This window comes from Neofelis nebulosa, chromosome 5, assembly GCF_028018385.1.
Source record: "Neofelis nebulosa isolate mNeoNeb1 chromosome 5, mNeoNeb1.pri, whole genome shotgun sequence".
Lineage (NCBI taxonomy): Eukaryota > Metazoa > Chordata > Mammalia > Carnivora > Felidae > Neofelis > Neofelis nebulosa.
Window position 1 is genome coordinate 51,581,183 of NC_080786.1, and position 21,458 is coordinate 51,602,640.

General features: G+C 39.2%; 1 protein-coding gene across 9 annotated transcripts in view; it reads right to left on the minus strand.

The window, feature by feature from the left end:
- Positions 1–21,458, minus strand: part of VEPH1 (ventricular zone expressed PH domain containing 1) — a 257,721-nt gene that overhangs the window by 138,530 nt on the left and 97,733 nt on the right. For 8 of the 9 annotated variants that reach the window (XR_009261920.1, XM_058730317.1, XM_058730315.1 and 5 more), the window contains one exon: positions 5,867–6,087. The exons of the other annotated variant lie outside the window; for it this stretch is intronic. Coding sequence is in view for 7 of the 8 variants with exons in the window: in XM_058730317.1 (XP_058586300.1) it covers positions 5,867–6,087 (221 nt within the window). In the remaining variant the exon portion in view is untranslated. The remainder of the gene's footprint in view (positions 1–5,866; positions 6,088–21,458) is intronic. 9 annotated transcript variants of the gene reach the window in all.

Sequence of the window (21,458 nt, forward strand, 5' to 3'; positions counted from 1 at the left end):
AAGGGGTAGGTTCTGATGTGACCTCCAGGATATCAAGATGGGAACTCTGCAACCTTGCTTATACAAGGTCTCACAGTTTGGAAACAGTCTTTGCAGGCCATGTTGCTTGGCTATACATTAGGGCCACAGCCTGACTCAAATCCCTGGTTCTCATCTGTAATCCATTTCTTTGATGTTTATTGCATGAAATTTAGGATAAACCAAAACTCTGGGGCAACTCCAAGGAGGACAGATTTCCTGGAGTCATTCTCTTATAAACATAATCTTCTTATCCTGTTTTCCCTTCATTCTCCCCAACATACTGTTGTTTTATTACCTTCCCTCCATTGTGCCATCTCTTTCCATTTATCCCAAATCAGATTTACACCCACCCATTTAGTTTTGACTACAATTTACCTTTCATTCTCCTTTCCCCCACCTCGCCAAGCTTGATTCTTAAAAACAAAGAATAAACACAAAATTTTACCACAACTACCACCATTATCACCAAAACAACAAAAGAACTTACCACCCACTTAACCAAGCCAGAGATGTTTGGGAAAGCTTTAACCACATGCTTTGTGTTAAAACTTTTCTTATAAGCAACTTTTTCTCCCCATGACTTGATGGCTTTGGCTAGGGTTTGAAAGCTGGATCTGAGGGAATTGGAAACCCCCTGACACACACACACCCCACCTAACCCTGGGACTTGGGCTGTGTTCAGATGCCCTCCCTCCTTGTCCTCTGCTTTTCCCTGGGCTTTTTCTCGTTGCTACCCTTTCTCCCTGTCTTTTCTCATTTTTCCTATTTGACCCCCTATCCCTGATTTATTTTCACAATTTCCACCCCTCAAAGTTTCTATCACCAACTGGAGCCTGAGCCTAAATATCTACTAAGACCACCTGGGACAAACTGTCCCCAAATCTGATGGTGCCTGATTAGAGCAGCCTCCCTGGAATCACATGCATGGGGCAAAGATGTCTTCTAGTCAAAGGACCACTTGAATGCTCAGCCAGCACACAGTTGCCAGAAGCTCACCCTCTCCTTCCCTAGATTCCCCTGGTCCTGGATGGCATATGGTTCAATGGTTTAGTGGCTTCCCAGAAGGCGATTTAGGGCTCCCACAATTTCGAAAGGTATAGATCTTTTCCCTTATCTTGACATCTTCCTTTTTAATCCACAATTGCTGTTATCTCTTTCTGCTCCTCCAGAATTAGATTCAAATTCTAAATGTTTTGCTTGGCTGTCCTGTTATTTAGCTCCCATTGGTTTATTGTTTAGATATAGACATTCTTTTTAAAACATAGGAACAAAAAAAGTGCAAGTATGTTACCTGGTGCATCTAATAAAACTCACCCAATTAATTCAGAATGATTTGGCACAAAGAAGGTGCCTGTCTACTTCAGGTTTTTATTCTCTCTAGGATGCTAATTGTTTTTCTTTTGATAATCTTGTATTTTTGGCCTGAAGTCTAAAATCTGGCCTGCTGGGCGATGGGTCAGATTTGTAAATTAGATGACATCTGTTTTGAATTTTATCATCTTTAATTTTCTTTCAAACTCTCTTCACTTATTCATTTCCCCTTTAATTGTAAAGATCAGACTTTGTTGGGTACTTTAGATAAAAGTATAGACCTTTCTTCTGTGGGGGACACAGATTAAAATTACTGAAGCTAAGTGGTCACAATGAAGGCTATTCAGGGAAAAGATGTTCAGAGAGAAGCCTTAGCAACCATCCCAGAGAGGATGAGCAGCTGATACAAAAGGCTGGCTGCCCACACCAGTGTTTTGAGGTTCCCACTGAATAATTGCAGTCGAGTGGAAGACAGACAGTGAGTGTTGAACATTGGCAGAGTGAATATTTTGAATTGAGAAAGGCTGAAGTACTGAGGATGGAGGTGAGTGGTGATGTTTTGATCTCGTCACATTTAATTTTTCTCTGTGTTTTTTTTCTCCAGAAAAATAACAAAAGGAGGAGAAATAGAAATGCATTCTCATACATACAGATTCATATTTTAATAGTAAAACCTTATAATTTTCCTCTTCTGTACATATCTCCTAAATTCTTCTTTTCATGGGGAAAGTGTTTATCGCTAATTGGATTGGGCCTATTTATGTATTTTAAGTTTTATTTATTTTTGAGAGAGAAAGAGAAAGAGAGAACGAACAAGTGGGGTAGGGGCAGAGAGAGAGGGAGAGAGAATTCCAAGCAGCTTCCACACTGACACAGAGCAGAACCTGACATGGGGCTTGAACTCATGAACTGTGAGATCATAACCTGAGCCTAAATCAAAAGTTGGATGCTTAACTCACTAGCCACCTACGCATCTGAGATTGGGCCTATTTATTAAGGGTCAATTTTCTTGTTAGAGTGCCCAATGTAACACTCTTGTGTAACGTGTTTTTCCTTTATGTAAATATTTTTCAATATATACTCTTACGGATGCCAACTGGCCTCATGCAGCTTTGCATTTGTAGAGGCAATAGAGAACACATAGAACACTGGCCAGAATGTGTGCCTAAGCTTTCACATCTGATACACATGTCACTCATCACTGGAAGAAGAAATAAGCAGGCTGGCTGTGCACAGAATACAAAATGGCTCCTCCAAACACCTGCTGTAGACGCTCTCAACCAAATTTCTAAAACCACATCATGAAAATTGGCCAACAGTGACTTTGTGCTTGCATACAAATGACAAATCACCCTTTTGTGATGCAGGCCTTGGATTTCTTGGATACCGCTGTGTTTAGGCTGTTGCTAGGCAGGTCGTGAGTCTGTTAAAATGCTATTGTTTTGAATGGAATATGTATATAGTGGTAGTTCTCAACTGGAAGCGATTTTTGCCTCTCAGGGGACATTTAGCAATGTCTGGATACATTTTTGGTGCCACAACTTAGGGGGAGGACTGCTACCAGCATCTAGTGGACAGAGTCCAGGGGTGCTGACAACTATTCTATAATGCACAGGACAGCCCCATAACCAAGGATTAATTAGCTCAAATTTCAATAGTACCAAAATTAGAAACCCTGGTTTACAAGCATTTATATATTGAGCCAGGCAACAACAGATCAAAACTATGGTGTTGAGAGAAAAGGGCACTTGCAATTAGTCTTTTTTGGATGAATAGCTATTGTTGACTTTGATGGCCCTATTGGCCACATAATATCTCCGTGGGCTCTAGGGGGCTAAAAGAGCCTGCCATTTGGGCTCCCCTCCTGCTCCTCTTTTCATGGTTATTAACATCATCTTCCATATGTATGCAGTCACTCAAACTATGTATCTCTGGGTTTTATCTACTCTCCCCCTCTTCTCCTCATCCTACCTTCCTACTGGTAATCGATTCCTCATAATTCTGTGTTCTCCTCACTATAATGATTTGCCCTGACTTCTTAGGTCCTCCATTAATGATTTAGTCCAGGCCTCCCTTATAGTTAAGAGCCTGTTGTTCGGGCTCCAACGATAGCATCCTGGTCACTCTCCTGCTGCTCCAGCCAAACCCATTCAGTGCTCCACATCTTGAGCCACTTCCTCATTTACCAAGTCCTTCAGTGAAGAAACGTTTAAAAGGGCCTACCATCTGCTAATTACTCTGTTAGGAGCTGTGATCACTCCCTGGATAAAAATCATTCCAAGCCTCCATAGTGCTTAAGGGATGAGCGCCTCACTTCCCGACACAGTGTGTAAAGCCTCTGATAATCTGCCTCTGACCTAACATTTCAGCTTACTCTCCCACCCTACCCTGATGTACTTGCTTCAACCACAATGAACCAATTACTTTTCTTACTTTGGGTCACACACTCTTAACCCCATGTATCTTTGCACATGCTCTTTTCTGTATTTGGAGTAACCTTTCTACCCTTGTCTGAGAAACTCTCATTCATCCTGTGCGACTTAATCTAGTATCTAGAGAAATGCCTGGCCCATGAAGCTACTCAATAAATATGGTATGAACTTAAATTTGACCTTCTCTGTAAAACATTCTGTAATTTCCTGGCTGTTAGACAATATCTCTCTCATGCTCCACAGTCTGTTGTATGCACTTCTACCAGAACCTCTTTGCATACCTGTCTACAGACCTCTTGAGGGCAGGGATGGTGTCTTATATCTCTTGGAACCTCCAGACTTTGTGCCAGGCTGGACATAAAGTGGACCCTCATGATTAAATGCTCACTATTTTGCCAAGATGCCTTCTTTTGTTTTGGGAATCCTTATTTCATACTAGAAATGGTATGCATCATTTGATACCCCCAAAAAGTCACAAAAGTTGACACTAGTCTCAAATTAGCCCTGTCCCTTCTCTAGAACTGAATACCTTCCAGTGTATAGGATCTGAAGTGTGAAGCTAAGGTTTGAGTCCATCCTCTATCACCTACTCACTGTGTAACCTTGGGAAGACATTTCACTCACCTGTAACCCTCTGTTTCTTCTTCTGTAAAATAGGAATAATATCTGCCTTGTGGGGGTGGTCGTGAGTATCAAATGAGAGTACATATTTGAAAAAATTTTTAACTTCTAAGACATCTGTGTTCAAAGTGTAGGAAGATAATAAAATAAAACCTCTTCCTCAGTCTCGCATGATCTTTATTTTTTTCCCCACAAACCTCTTGAAAGGGCCAGTTTGATGCATTGTATTCACTCTCTCCTTTCAACCCCAGGTATTGTTTTCTGCCCAGCCATACCACTGGCAGCTCACTCTTCAGAATCTTCAATAATTTCCTTATGGCCAATACCCAGAGACACTCTTCTGTCCTTCCCTCACTGGACTTGACTTCAGTCTGCCTCTTCTGAGACATTCTCTCCACTGGAATCAGAGTAAGCTTCCTCAAACATGGATTTTGATAACATCCTGCCATGTACAAACCTCCACAATGATTCTTCATTAGCCTACTGAGTAATATTCAAACTCCTTAGGAAGGGGTCAGACCCAACATCATCTGGTCCCTGTTTACCACTTCACTCACATTACCTTCTAACACATACCCGAGCAATACAAAATGGCTTATGTTTCATGTTTCTAGAAAGTGTGTGCTCTTTCACATGCTGCCCAGAAGATTGCCTGGTGCAATCTGGTCATCTTTTAGGACTTGGCTCAAAATATCATCTCTTCTGGGAAGCCTTCCCTGATCTCAGTTTCCTATTCCTCTTCATTCCATACAGAAGTAGATATCCCTATCTCTATGGTCCCCAGACTCCTTGGCTGCATCTTGATTAAGCATAACCTTCCCACTATTCTCTTAGCCACTTAAATATTTATCTCCCCTATTAGAAAGTGAGGTTTTTAGGGGTGCCTCAGTGGCTCAGTTAGTTAAGCGTCTGACTTCGGCTCAGGTCATGATCTCATGGCTCATGAGTTCGAGCCCCTCATTGGGCTCTGTGCTGACAGCTCAGAGCCTGGAGCCTGCTTTGGATTCTGTGTCTCCCTCTCTCTCTGCCCCTCCTCTGTCCTCTCTCTCTCAAAAATAAATAAACATTAAAAAGTTTTTTTAAAAAAAGAAAGTGAGCTTTCTTTGGGTACAAGGAATATATTTTATCTCTCTATATATGTCTAGCTTCTACAGAGTTCCTGGTACAGAGTAAGCAATTGCTAAACACTTGTTGACTACATAAGTGAGTGTTATAAATATCATTATTTGTACTACATTCTTATTCCTTTGTCATATTTTGTTCACTTTCTAGAAAATCCTTTGTTACATTCTGGTTTTCACAAATTAAAAAAAATTCTGGCAAATGCCATAATTTATTCAGAAGTTACTCTGCATTGAGATCGTTAGTGGGTTTGGTTTTCTTTGGGAAGTTGAATGCCTACAAAAGAAACTGTTACTGCCTGTGCTACGCTTCCATGGGTTTATGACATATCCCTCAGGTACAAAGGACCTCCTGCTCACCTGCTGCTTCTGGCCTTGGTAGTTTCCAGTTGTTGGGTAAGAAGCTTGGCAATGGCAGTGAAGCTGTTGCTCATGCGGAAGATATCTCTGCTCTGAGGGCCCAGGATGGAGGAGAAAGCATCAGTGATGCTCTTAATCTCCAGCAGGAGAATATGATGAAACGAATGTTCCATGTTGGCCAGCTGACTCACCAGGAATGGCAGGCAGCTCCTGGCTCTCTCCTGCCAAGAACAATGAAGACCAGTGTACGCTGTTGGGAATGCAAACTGGTGTAGCCACAATGGAAAACAGTATGGAGGTTCCTCAAGAAATGAAAAATATAACTATCATATGGCCAGCAATCCCACTTCTGGGTATTTATCCAAAGGAAACAAAATCATTATCCCAAAGAGGTTTCTGTACTCCCATGTTTAGAGTAGCATTGTTCATAATAGCCAAGACATGGAAACCACCTCTGTGTCCATAAAAGGATAAATGGATAAAGAAAATGTGGTATACATACACAACGGAATACTATCCATCCATAATCATGTCATAAAAAAGAAGTTCTGCCATTTGCAACAACATGGATGAATGTGAAGGGCATAATGCTAAGTGAAATAAGCCAGACAGAGAAAGACAAATCCCATGTGGTATCACCTATATGTGGGAACTAAAAAAAAAAAAAAAGTTGAACTCACAGAAACAGGGACTGGAGTGGGTGGGAGAAATAGTGAGAGGTTGTTCAAAGGGTACAAACTTACTTTCAGCTATAAGTTGAATAAGGTCCGAGGATCTAACATATAACATGGTGACTATAATTGATAATACTATATCGTATAATTGAACTTTGCTGAAAATAGAACTTAAATGTTCTCACCCCTTTCTCCAAAAAAGGTAAATGTGTGTGGTGATGGATGCGTCAGTTAACTCAATGTGGGGGAAACATCTTCATAATGAATATGTATATCAAATAATCACATTGTACCTTTTAAATATCTTACAATTGTACTAGTCAAGTATACATCAAGTGAAGCTAAAGGGGAACAGAAGAACAGTGAAAAACAAAAACCTATATTTTAAAGGAAAATTACAGTCCCATGACCAGCAGATGACAATTCTATGGGGAGTTGAGAGAGCTAGCTAGAGCTAAATAATGTCTCATTCACAATGCCTCTGAACTGGCTTGAGATTTTAATTTTTTCCTTATTTTCAGGACAAACTTTTTTAAAATAAAACTTTTTTTCCCCATTATTCTTTTCTTAAAAATACATGAATAATCGCATTTGCCTATCTCATCAGGTCAAAACCTCTCAACTACCATTAAAAATCTAGCCCAATCCATCTACTCTTCCCAACTTTGTGTCCTCCAGTCTCCATGTCTGTGACTCAGTAACTGCCTGCAAGGAAGAAGCTGGTCAATGGCACCCCTGATCCATCCTTCTATCAGACAATGCCAGGTATCACACCGATGTGTAAGTTTCCATCCTCTCCACAGGTTAGTCTCACTCATTTGTTCATTTTAAGCATCTTTCAACATGTTATGGATTCTAGGTTACTGGTCTAGTGAGCAGATTATATTATCTACGTTTAATCAAGTTAATGCTCTCAAGTAACTGAACTAGGTTCCTTCAGGGAAACGGAAGATGAAGGATCATATGAATTCAGGCATGGGTGAGTAACAAGTAAATATCTTCACCGATAGGTCTCCTATATCTTCACATGAGCCATGAGACACCATGATTTAATCCAACATAGCTGGAAGTTAGCCAAAAAAAATTCGAAATTATCAAGGGAGTTGTTTGAACTGTACATTTATACCCAATATAAATAATGATACACAATAAATATAATTTAAAACATGACTTATTTCATCTTTAATTCCTCTTTAAAAGTCCAGTTTTAAAATGTATTTAAAAACTATTCATTATGTTAATGTAGCAGAATATACATGTAATTATAAATAAATATATGCTGGAAGTTGATGTTCAATATCCTTTAGACTGATAGGTGTACAGGTCTAAATTACTTTTCTAGCTAGGCATTCCCTTTTACCCTTTGTTCTTGCACTTGAAACCTTAATTTCTTTCCAGATGTAACTTCTGTCCTATCTCCTCCATGCAGCCATTCCTAGTGACCTCTTCTGTCTGAATTTTCACTGCATTATAGACTTTTAAAAAATCTTGTTAGTACCTGATTACATTTGATCAATTGTATATTCATGCTTTTATTCAATCACCAGATAGGTATTGCATGCCTAAAATATGCTTGTGCTAGATTCTAGATGACAAAGGTGAATAAGAGGTAGACTCTGCCTTTGAGAGACTTGCAATCCCTCCTTCCAATTATAATTCACTAATGGTTACATACCCGAGTCAGGTCTCCTAAAGGGGCTATTTCTCAACATCAGTCATCAGCCTGGCACAGAACTGAGCCTGTAGAGTCTACACCCAGAGTATAAGTCTTGATTCACTAATTTAAGCAAACCTTGTATGCCAAAATATGACTTTACAAATAAAATATGTAGTTGCAAAGGAATTTTGTGCTTTACAAGAAATATTTATTATAGAACAGATTTAAGTAGTGAAGTTCCCTAGTCCTTACTACTTAACTTGATTTTCAAAGACTGCATGTACAACTGCAGTGGAACACATCTCTTGGGGATGTGGAGTACATCTGCCAATCAATCCCTTAATAATCATTTGTTAACAACCACTAAATCACAGTGCTCTGCCTGGGTGTGGGGGTAGAGGCTCATATTTCATGACCTGGACAGCTAACTGAAGAGACATTTATTCATTAAAGGATAAGAATATTAGATGACTAGAAAATAGAGACCATTGGAACAAGTTCCTAACAGCCTATTTTATACTTTGGCTCATACAATTGCCAGGTTGCAGAATGACACTTAAATGCTCTTGAGTCAAATAGGTTTTTTGCAAATCATAGATGCTGTCATTCATGCAAGGTCTCCATATGTGAATTCACAGTATGCAATACATCACAGGGACATTTTCCATTTCCTGTTTAGAGGCAAAAGCTGAGGGGTGCCTGGGTGGCTCAGCTGGTTAAGCATCTGACTTTTGATTTCAGCTAAGGTCATGATTTCATGGTTCATGGGATCAAGCCCTGTGTTGGGCTCCACACTGAGAGCACAGAGCCTGCTTCAGATTCTCTCTCTGCCTCGTCTCTCTAACCCCACACGCTCACATGGGGGTGTGCGTGCACTCTCTTTCTCTCAAAATAAAAATAAATAAATGAATAAATGAATAAATGAATAAATAAATAAATAAATAAAGGCAAAAGTTTAATGTGGGGGTACTTACCACGTGCCAGGCTCTCTTTCAGAAGCTAGGAACACATTATTCAAGGAAAAGGATAAAAACCTCTGCCATCAATGAGTCAAGCAGACAATAAAAAAATACATGTGTAAAATATGTAATGTATTGGATGAAGAAATATGCCTTACAGAAAAATGAAGCAAGACGGGGAGGTGCAGGGAGGGAAGTCAATGTTAAATAGTGTAGGGTCGTCAGATCTCATAGAAAAGGTGACATTTGGATTCAACTAGGTTTTAGAATCTAACCCAACATTCTCAACAGCCATAGTAAACAATGACAATAAAACTTGTCCTGCATGAAACAGGAAGGTAGGAAGATAGGAGAACACAGGAGATGGGTCACTTTACTATTGAGAACATAATTTCACATTTGAGGTAGCTTCCTCATTTTCAGAATCAGATTCTTCTTCAGCATTTTTTTTTAAAATCATGCTGCAAATTTCATTTACTTATCCAAGTGTCCCTATAGTTTTATTAAGGATTTTTCTCACTATGAAAATTAGCAAGCACTTGCTTTAAAGCATGTGTCTTCCCAAAGGTGAAAGTGACTATGTGGGTATTTGCTGAAATCAACACAATTCTGGATGATCTTCTGGCAGCCAAATTGAGCTGGGGAAAATTAATCACAATGCAGGAACAAGAAAAATTATAACTGCTCTGGAACTAACATATGAAACCAAGCCAACCTCACATCGTTTGTTTTGAAACCTTGGAGGATGTTCATGTACCTTACAGGGGTAACAGATGTGATTTTGGACGAGAAAGTGTAGTGTTAGGGTAAGAAGGGGGTGAGGAGATTCTGATTTCTTTCTGGGCTCCATGACATTTTGTCTCTAGGGAGCCAGTGACTTCATTTTTTCTGCTTTGTCTTTCTGCTGGCGGTAAGGTCAGCAGCACCTGTATGCCTTAATTGAAGGCCTGACCTCGTCCTTTCTGACAAATTATTTATTATAATAATACTAATAGCTGGCCCGCAGAGTATACTTCATCTAAGTGCAAAGCCTATTCTACACACTTTTTATGTGTTTATTCATGTAATCCTCCCATTAATATTCTGAAGTCAGTACTGTGATTACTGCCATTTTATAAGGAGGAAACTGAAGCACAAATACAAGACTAACTTGCTCAAGGTCACATATGCTTTCTCTGTCTCTAAAGCTGTGTCCTCACTGGCGATACCCTCTACCCCTCCCATCCAAAAACTCAAACCCACCCACACACATATTTTTCCAATTTTTGTTTCTGTATCTTGTTCATCATCAGTTGCATGGTCCTTTTCACTTCATTATTTTTTTTATTTTCTTTAAAAATTTTTTTAAACATTTATTCATTTTTGAGAGACAGAGAGAGACAGAGCCTGAGCAGGGGAGGCACGGAGAGAGGAAGACGAAGTAGTCTCCAGTCTCCGAGCTGTCGGCACAGAGCCTGATGTGGGGCTTGAACTGTGAGATTACGACCTGAGCAGCTCAACCGAATGAGCCATCCAGGTGCCCCTCATTTCATTATTTTTGACTTAGCAACATAAACATTATAAATACTCTGTGAATACAAAATAGAGCAGCAGGTCTCAAACTTTGTGGTCTTAGAACTTCTTTACTCTCAAAAATCATAGAAGACCCTAAAGACTTTTTGTTTATCTGAGTTATGTCTATTCATATTTGCCATTTATTACCATATATATTGAGTTAAAACTGAGGAATTAAAAAAAATGTCTGGGGGCGCCTGGGTGGCGCAGTCGGTTAAGCGTCCGACTTCAGCCAGGTCACGATCTCGCGGTCCGTGAGTTCGAGCCCCGCGTCAGGCTCTGGGCTGATGGCTCGGAGCCTGGAGCCTGTTTCCGATTCTGTGTCTCCCTCTCTCTCTGCCCCTCCCCCGTTCATGCTCTGTCTCTCTCTGTCCCAAAAATAAATAAAAAAACATTAAAAAAATAAAAAAAAAAAAAAAAAAAAAAAAAAAAAATGTCTGGCGACATTTTGGTTGTCACAGCCAGGAAATGAGAAGAAAGGCTGGTAGAATGTCATGGGTGGAGGCCAGAGATGCTGCCAAACATCCTGCAATGCACGGGACAGCCCCCTACAACCAAGAATCATCTGGCTCACCATGTCAATAGTGCCAAACCTAAGAAACCCAGAGTTAAGTGAAACCGGCTTTTTGTTTGTTTTGTTTCCCTGCAAGTGTATGGTGGTGAAGAACATAAAGTGCACTGTCTCAATTGGTGCTAAAGCATTAGCAGTTTTACCCACCATTGCTTTTGTCCTTCCAGCACAAATGTCCACACAGTGAGAAACGTCAGTGATATATGAGTGTTACTGTGAAAATAACTTTGACCTCACAGATCTCCTGAAAGGGGGTTTCGGGGACCCATGAACCCACTGAGAATTGATGTACCAGAATCAAAGATCAGCAAACTTTTTCTGTAAAGTGTCTGATAGTAAATATTTTTGGATTTAGGGGTCATGCGATCTCTGTCATGGGAAAGCAACTACAGGCAAGAAGTGAATGAATGGGGTATGGTTGGATTTGGCCCACAGGCAGTAATTTCTTGACCCCTGAACTAGATCATGTGCTTACAACATTGCCTTGGCCATACCATTCATTTGTATCAGTGTTATTCATTTTGTTTTTAAAGTTGCTACTACTCCTACCTCATAAAGCCCCTCTGTTGTTGTTCTTTGTCAGGATAACAGAATGCAACTCAGAAAGTGGCCAAAAATGAAAGTGTGGGTGCCCATAATGATGATGATATTTTCCCTATATTAATAAGCATGTGCATGCCAGGTATTCGGCATATGCTTCCTCACTTAATCCTCACAACAAATCTTGCAAAATGGGTATCAGGATAAGGATACTGATGATAAGAGGGCTAATCACTTGACCCAGGTTACACAGGTAGGAGAGTCGTAATGGCAGAGCCAAGAGAGAATCAAGATCTGCCTGATTCCAGAGTTAGAACCTTTCTGCTTTGCCTGGACTAGAAAAGATGGTTTAGTACAGCCCTGCATGCTGCAACCTTTCCTCTCTTCCACCCACTACAGGCATTACCAATTGATTATAGTGTTTTCTTTGCTGAACCTGGAAGCTTCCTGAGACCTATTCTCAACACTGTCTTCCTTCACAGTGCTTCTCAGAGAAGGCCAGGTTGCACGTTAGAATCATCCTTTTAAAACAATTCTAATGCACAGTAACATCCTCACCATCCATTCTTCTTTAATTTCATTGTAATGGGGGGAGTCCAGGCACAGGACTTTTTTAAACCTCCCAAATAATTCTAAAGTGCAGCCAAGGTTGAGATTCACTAGTCTGTATAGAGTCACAAATTTCTGGAAAGTTGAGCATTTGCTGGTTTAGGAAACAAGTATTAAATCCTAAAATCCACACTTTCCCTCCTTTATCCTTTATCAACGTACAAAAGACTAATGGAAAAGAATATATTCAGCTGCCTGAATGAAAATATTTTATTTCTTGGGCATCTGCTTTTTTATTGGGTCAAATCATTCTACTTCTTCACAGCTCAACTCTGAAGTCTCCACACACCCAAAGAGATACAAGGGCCATAGAAATGTAAATCAAATGAACTTATTGTTAATGCTTTCTCAATGAAGCTTTGCCAGGGAGGCCTCAGGTTTTTCTCAGGAACCCTCAGAAGCATGAGTGGGGCCAGTGGTGCTTAATTGCTTGGCGTATATTTATTTTAGGAGTCTCTTTCCTAATGATGGTGGGGTTTCTAGCTGCAGAGCAAGAGTTGAAGGGTTTGTATGGACCTTACCCCCACCCCAATTCTTTGGCTTCAAGAAATTCTAGAGTAGGAGGCTAATTCTTTCCAGTTGGTCCTGGAATTTTCCCAGTTGTAGCACTTGAAAGTCCCTCATCTGGGGAACCCCTCAATCAAGGGTAAATGGGTGAATTGAGACAGTTGGTCACCTTATTCTGCAGCCTGTGAGAAGGTGGGAAATTATTTCATCTCAGAGGATTCTACTCTTATTCACATTGTTGGTGATATAATGATATATCATTGTACATACCTGCGTGTGTGTGTGTGTGTGTGTATGTGTGTGTACACACAGTCAATTATCATTATTCATGGTAGTTATGTTCTATAAAGTCACTGGGAACACTGAATTAGCAAACACAGAAGCACTGTCTCTAGGGAAAATACAGGGTTAGCCTCTTGCAAGCTCTGGTCGTACATCTTCATCAACTGATGAGGACATAGCCTTGTTTTATGCATGTTAAAGACATCTTAATATATATTGTTAATTCATTTAAATTGAACTCACAGCCAACAGCACTGTAACTCATGCCTGGACAAAGCTTACTGTAACACATACATTTTCTCCATAATGCACATCAAAGCTATCTTGTACATAGGAACACCAGACAGCACTTTAGCACTATACTTGTGAGACACTTTAAACAGCAAATTGCCAACAAAAAAACACACAAAAATGAGTAAAATGTAGCACTAAATAGATTATGAAAAGAAAAGGCACCTGTTTATAGTATGACAGCTGAAACAAGAAGACAAAACAGTACCTTGTTTGACCTCAACTGGGAACCTGTGAGTCAAGTGACTCAATATTTTTGCTGCTCTGTGCATGTCTGTGAATGATCTCAGTAGCATCTAAGGTATTGATCTGGGGTTACAAACACATGTTATTGGTGGGTGAATTCACACATACAAAATCAATGAAGTTTATGGAAGAAAGGAATTAAGGGAGGGAGGGAGGGAGGGAGGAAGGAAGGAAGAAAGGAAGGAAGGAAAGAAGGAAGAAGGAAAGAAGACAGGAAGCAAGGAAGGATGGAATATGAGTTGGTAGGTCAGTAGAAGGATCTATTGATCTATTTCAAATCTTTCTGGATCTCCTACAAAAGGAAATATCTGCTTTTACCTTGGTTGGTCAGAGTTGAAAGACACTCTAAATTGTTAAGACATGACTTTCCATAAGCTGTTGACATCATGTCCAGAGAAATGCAAGTTCACCTTTACTGAGGTCAGATGGAGTTTGGTCTCAAGCACATCTACCAGTTTGTCTTTCCTTCTATGTTCCATCATGGGACTTTAAACTAATTGAAATTTTCTCTCAGTAACAAGTTACTACACATTCAAATCCATTTGAACTCTTGCTTTTCATCAAATATTAATTCTCCCCATTACAGATTATTTTGTATATGTGACCCAGCTTGGGTGTGCAGACTGAAGACTTGGGACAGCCATTTGCTTTTTTCTTACAACTCAGTTATGTATAGAAGAAGATGAAAATATGAGTAACATTGACATATTCTGAAATCCTTTTTTTCTTTCTTTCTTGGTTCTCCACATAAAAGGAAAAAAAAACATGTTAGAAAATGCCATTTAAAAAGGGGGATCCCTTTGGTCTGGGGTACTGCATTATGGAGCCCTCTCTGCATGAGAATTGTAACTCATATTTGAGGAAAATTTTTAATCAATGGGAATCACTTTGGAGCAGGTAAAGTTCCACTTACTGATGGTATATGATTCTTTGTCCTATTATGCTAGAAGATTTTTGATATCTTCTATTCTGTTTTCTGTTCAGAATTTGAAGTAGTAACCTTTAAAATAAAATTCCAAATATTCTAGGGGCACCTGGGTGGCTCAGTCAGTTAAGCCTCCAACTTCGGCTCAGGTCATGATCTCATAGTTTATGAGTTCAAGCCCCGCGTTGGGCTATGTGCTGACAGCTCAGAGCCTGGAGCCTGCTTAGGATTCTCTGTCTCCCTCTCTCTCTGCCCCTCCCTTGCTCATTCTCTCTCTCTCTCTCTCTCTCTCTCTCTCTCTCTCTCTCTTCTCTCAAAAATAAATAAACATTAAAAATTTTTTAATTCCAAATATTCTATTGACTGATGAGTTTATAATCACCCTTTTTAGAAAATCCAAAATGACTGAGTCCAAGTCATAAGAGACTTGTTAGCACTGCTTTTCTGTTGGATTCAGCTGGTCTGAGCAATGTATTAAGTTTCTTCATTCCAGCTGCTACTCAGACCCATCCTGGAGACTTATAGTTCCCTCTGAGATATCTACTAGCAACAACCTAAATTGTTCCACTGCCTAAAATCTCCTCTTGAAAAAAGGACTGGTTAAGTATTTGGCTTTCCAGAAGCTTTATTTCCTTCATGTAAAACAGAAATGACAATAAGAGACTAGCAAGGCAAATAAGAAGATTATTGGCTGTTCAAATTGTCAATAAATATGAAAGATTTCCTTTGGATAAATATTCACAGAGAAAATCTCACCCTCAGAGAACAGAAAGGTGACAGTACCATGTAAAGCCCTCACAGCTATTCCTCATTTGTCCAAGCAGGAGTGGATGGTATTGTGGTGGTCACAAAAGGGGGCTCAGAAGCTCCTTCCTGAGTTTGTCATGGCACTGTGATGGCCAGTCATGGAGCTTGGGCACGTTACTTAACTCTCCATGGCTTAGTTTATAAAACAGGTTAATAAGAGCACCTGCCCCATCGAATGGCTGTGAAGATCCAGTTAAAAACAAAGCATTCAGAATAATGTCTGGCAACATGGAATACTAAATTAATGTTAGCTATTATTGCTTGAGTGTCAAAAAGTATAAATACAGGGGTACCTGGGTGGCTCAGTTGGTTAAATATCCAACTTTTCATTTTGGCTCAGGTCACAATCTCACAGTTCCTGGGATAGAGCCCCACGTCAGGCTCTGCACTGACAGCGTGGAGCCTGCTTGTGATTCTCTCTCTCCCACCCTCTACCCCTCCCCACCTCAAAATAAATAAATAAACTTAAAAAATTATAAATGCAAATGCAGGCATATTTGAATTATCACAAAAACAAAAACAAGCTGTCTCAGAAGCTATATACCCTTAATTTCCCCCAGTTAACTTATTTTGTGAATCAAGAAGGCTTGGAAGTTCTAGAAAGGTCCAAAACCCCAATATCAGCTCAGTATATGGGCCAGTGTATTAGTAACCTACAAAAAAAGTTTACCTAGAAGTGAAATATGCTCTATATTTTACTGAGAAAGTCTGTTTCCTTATTTATTTATTTATTTATTTATTTATTTATTTATTTAAAGAGAGAGCGAGTGAGTAGGGGAGAGGGGCAGAGGAAGAAAGAGCAAATCTTAAGCAGGCTCCACGCTCTGTGGGGAGCCCAATGTGGGGCTCAATCCCATGCCCTGGAATCATGACCTGAGCTGAAATCAAGAGTCAGCCACTCAACTGACTGAGCCACCCAGGTACCCATTTCCCTTTCTAAAAATGTTACATGATTGGGGCGCCTGGGTGGCGCAGTCGGTTAAGCGTCCGACTTCAGCCAGGTCACAATCTCGCGGTCCGTGAGTTCGAGCCCCGCGTCGGGCTCTGGGCTGATGGCTCGGAGCCTGGAGCCTGTTTCCGATTCTGTGTCTCCCTCTCTCTCTGCCCCTCCCCCGTTCATGCTCTGTCTCTCTCTGTCCCAAAAATAAATAAAAAACGTTGAAAAAAAAATTTAAAAATGTTACATGATTAAGTAAAACTACTACACAACTTAAGATTTTCTTAGTGACTTGAGCCAAGTTTTAGCTCATTATCTATAGTTATATAGATCTTTTTCTCTTTGCAATTATTCCCCAGTCTTTTTCAATATTTCCCTGTGTCTGAAGTAAAAATATTTTACTATTTTAACATTTCCAAATCCACAAAAAATTACTGCTCTTGAAGTAGTCAAGGCAGTGATAGTCAAGCTATCCAGTGATCTATAAATGCCAACCAAAATAACTGTACAACTAATACATTTTATTCTTTAAAAGTTATATTACCCAAAGATACGCTCTTCTAGCCTTAAAAATTAGCATAAAAATATAAGCAAAATGCTTTCAGAGTAAGTAGGCATCAAGTGTTGTTAGTTTATAAGGATCAAAAGCTAAGATTCAATAAATTTTTTAACAGAACATTGAGAGGGCAAGCTGCTTGAAATCTTCTTTTGTAGAATCAAGTAGAGAATAAATAAACTAAAACATTGTTAATGACTCTGTTAGGCAGATAATCCTCCAATTTTGAGCTGATTTTTTTTAATTTAATTTTTATTTTTTTTAACGTTTATTTATTTTTGAGACAGAGAGAGACAGAGCATGAACAGGGGAGGGTCAGAGAGAGGGAGACACAGAATCTGAAACAGGCTCCAAACTCTGAGCTGTCAGCACAGAGCCCGACGCAGGGCTCGAGCTCACGGACCGCGAAATCATGACCTGAGCCAAAGTCGGCTGCTTAACCGACTGAGCCACCCAGGCGCCCCTGAGCTGATTTTTTAAATAGCATTCCAAAACTCACATTCCTCAATTCTTCCCTTTGTCCTCTGAACATGCCTCAATTTTTCTGTATATCAGCTTGGAGAAATTGAACATATTTTAGTTACCATTAATAAAAACTTTATTGCAATGTAAATGTATTCACATATTCTAAATGATTATTTAATCCAATGTAAATGAAATCGTTCCCATCTTTCCCTTCTTATTTTGGTTCAGTTTGCGTTATTTCTGAACATATAGTTTCTGTGGGCACATGGGAGAGCAATAAATCATGCCTAGTAAAACAATACCATGTAGGCAAAACAATTTTAAAAAATAAGTCCCAGTAATAAAAGTCAAGAAACAGCTGATGAAAACAGATGTATCCTTTGTTTTGAATGAACCTCAAATTCTGTAACATGGCAAAAATTAAGGACCATTGGACTCAGTTCAACTGCATGCATTTGGCACAGAGTGCTAAAGTAAACCCCACCCTTGTTAAAAAAAAAAAAAGGTATAATTTTTGTATTTATAAACCAATTATAGCTTTTATTTAAACATGGGACTTAGTATGTCTTCCTCAAAAAGACATTTAAAATAGAAATCAGAGAATGTGAAAGACAGCTTACCTTTATGTCTTACTTTTTAAGATAATAATGCAGCCAAATAAATTAATGGTTTTAGTATGATTGATTTTTTTAAAGGGCAGAAAGCTGGACATGATCTGCTATCAAATAAATTTTTCCAATTTGCAGTTATTTTTCCTAAAACAGAATTCAGTGTGCCCACATTTATATTTGAAAACTCAAATCGCTCTACATTTGTCCTGAGGGTTTATTTCCCAGCATCTTTTCTTTGCACTGACCCCTAAATACAGATGTTAAAGCTTGCAGAAGTCCTTCTAATTTGAGCTTCTAACGTAGTATTATTTTGAGGGTTGATAAAAGATTTAGAGGGTCTATAGTTTGGATTTACTTTCTAAAAACATGGGGGCTTGGGAACTTAGCCTCTTAAAGGTAAATCTTTTGTGTGGGCTCAAGGGACCCAGAATGAATTATACTGAGCCAGGATTTCTTCCACCACGCCATGGTCCCCTCATGTAAATGGCCTTTCATTGATTATCCTGAACAATGGTTCCACTATTTCTTTTGCTTTAATTACGCAAACATTTTTGAAAGACCACTGGGGCCTTTAGCATTGAAACATTTCTAGAGACCTCAAGAAGTGGCCCATCTTTAATTATGCAGTATCTGTTTAGCAAATGGAGGGTAATCACAAAGTGATAGAAAAAGTAACCACAGACCTTCTGGCCCAATCATGGAAACATTTTGAAGAAAGATGCTTATTATGGGCCCAGAAAGAAAAAAGAAAAGGCAAGGCAAGGCAAGGCAAGGAAAAGAGAAATAGTGTTTGAGCACTTTGCCAGGAAAAAAAAATGCTTTTTGCTCATTAGAAAAGGAAAAATATGGTAAGATTTAACTCAGTTGAACTACACATCAGCTACAATTGAACTTTCCGTAATTTACTCATTACATTACATAATTTACTCATTATATAATTACATACAAGATGCCTATCTTTCTTTGCACCTACTTATTTTCATAAAAAATAGCCAGGAAGTTTTATTCATAGTAGCTGAGATTTAACTCCTGAGATACAGGTTAGACAGAAAATATTTGGGTAGTATTTCATTACTTACAGCAGAGAATAAAATGGAAAAATTCATTTTGCCACAGGGGAAACATTGCCTGAGATTAGCTAGGAGAGTTTGAGATAGTTTTTCTGGTACCCTGCTCCCCATTCTCGCAATGCTTCCCTTTTCAGTTATCGGATTTTGCCTTGGGTTAATGATGTTTGGTCTCATAGCAACTACATTTCCATTGTGAACTGCCTTAACTGCTTGCTGAGATAAACATATTTAACTCAATTTATTGCAACTTAACTGGCATAAACAAGCAAGTAAATAAAAATGTGCAAACAAATTGCAACGAATAGGATGGGGTTTTGAAGTTATATCTGACCATGGTGTGCTCAAACATTTGAAACGCACTAGCCTGAAGAAAACTATTAACTCTCAAATTGTTTTCCACTTATTTGTGAGTTGACTTTTAGTAACAGTGACAAAAGAGTACAATAGCCTTTTAGGGTTTTTAGATGGGGTTGTGTTGAGATCCTGAATGGGCTCATAGTTTGTCTTGATCCATTTGGGCGGCTATAACAAAACACCACATACTGGGTGGCTTATAAACCACAAACATTTATTTCTCACAGTTCTGTAGGCTAGGACATCCAAGATCATAGTGCTGTTTGGTTCCATGGAGGAAGGGGACAAGGGAGTTCTCTTGAGCCTCTTTTGTAGGGGAACTAATTCCTTTTTTTTTTTTTTCCCAATATATGAAATTTATTGTCAAATTGGTTTCCATACAACACCCAGTGCTCATCCCAAAAGGTGCCCTCCTCAATACCCATAACCCACCTCCCCTCCCTCCCACCCCCCATCAACCCTCAGTTTGTTCTCAGTTTTTAACAGTCTCTTATGCTTTGGCTCTCTCCCACTCTAACCTCTTTTTTTTTTTTTTTTTTTTTCCTTCCCCTCCCCCATGGGTTTCTGTTACGTTTCTCAGGATCCACATAAGAGTGAAACCATATGGTATCTGTCTTTCTCTGTATGGCTTATTTCACTTAGCATCACACTCTCCTGTTCCATCCACGTTGCTACAAAAGGCCATATTTCATTCTTTCTCATTGCCACGTAGTATTCCATTGTGTATATAAACCACAATTTCTTTATCCATTCATCAGTTGATGGACATTTAGGCTCTTTATAGGGGAACTAATTCCATTCATGAGGTCTCCATCCTCATGGCCTAATCACCTCCCAAAGGCTCCACTTCCTAATACCATCACCTTGGGGATTAGGTGTCCACATATGACTTGGTGAGGGGTGAGGGGGGCACATTCAGAGCATAGCATGGGTTAATTTTGCCACTTCTTAACAGAAGAACAGAAGAGTCACCTCACTATGTCTGCTGTGTCTATTTTATCTACTGTACGGGATACTAAAATCCATGCATCTTGCCTTCAAGGTCATTCTCACTTTCTAAAGTGAAGGAAGCTAGAATATTTCCTTTGGAAAATCTTTGTAACTTGTACCATTTCCTTTCATCACCCTCTTTTCCTGCTAGTTGAATCTGTACCTACCAGGCAGAAAGGAGAGAGCAAATTTATAACCAAATAGTGCTTCAGGAATGTGGAGCTGTCATAGAGAAGGTGGGCTCTGGGAAGTGTTTTGAAAGAAGAAGGGGGCTTTTGAATGAACTAGAATCATCACATCGTCACGAAGAATGCCATCTGCATCTGAAGGAAGTTTGCCCTCCAAAGCAGATGTCAATATAAGAAATAGCAGGAGAAAATGGAGAAACCAGTATCAGCTTAGCATAATTCTGGGCTTTCTAAAATCAACCATACTTAGTAAATAAAGATTTCAATGACATGAGATAGTTAGGAAAGTTTGTCTTTCACTTTTCTGAGTAAACTTCCAGATATTTGAAACTCTATGGGACCTACACAGCATTGAAGTTTGATAATTTCCGTTCACTTGTATTCTGGGAGAATTTATTTTCCAGTCATCTCAAGTTTATCAGTCTTAAATAGCAATAACTATGTCTTTATCTACTTTAGATTTATTTATTACTTACCAAGAAATAAACTGATGTCAAGACACCCTTTTCAGTGTAATTTCTCATGTGTTATCTTCACATATTCATGTAGATAAGAAGGATCATTCTGGTTAATGCTAAGAACTATAACATGAACATTTCAGTGTGACAGTCTACTGCTGATCAGTCAGCTGTCACATGTAATTTTCTTAGAGGCTTTAACTCAGATGATATGAACCAGTACCAAGTTCTTAACTGCTACTTACTACAAAATAAACCAGGCTTAAATTTTTTTTGATAAGCAAATCTCTAGGGGATTCTATGGGAGATAAATCCTGCAGGGCCTGGGTCCTTGAGACCAG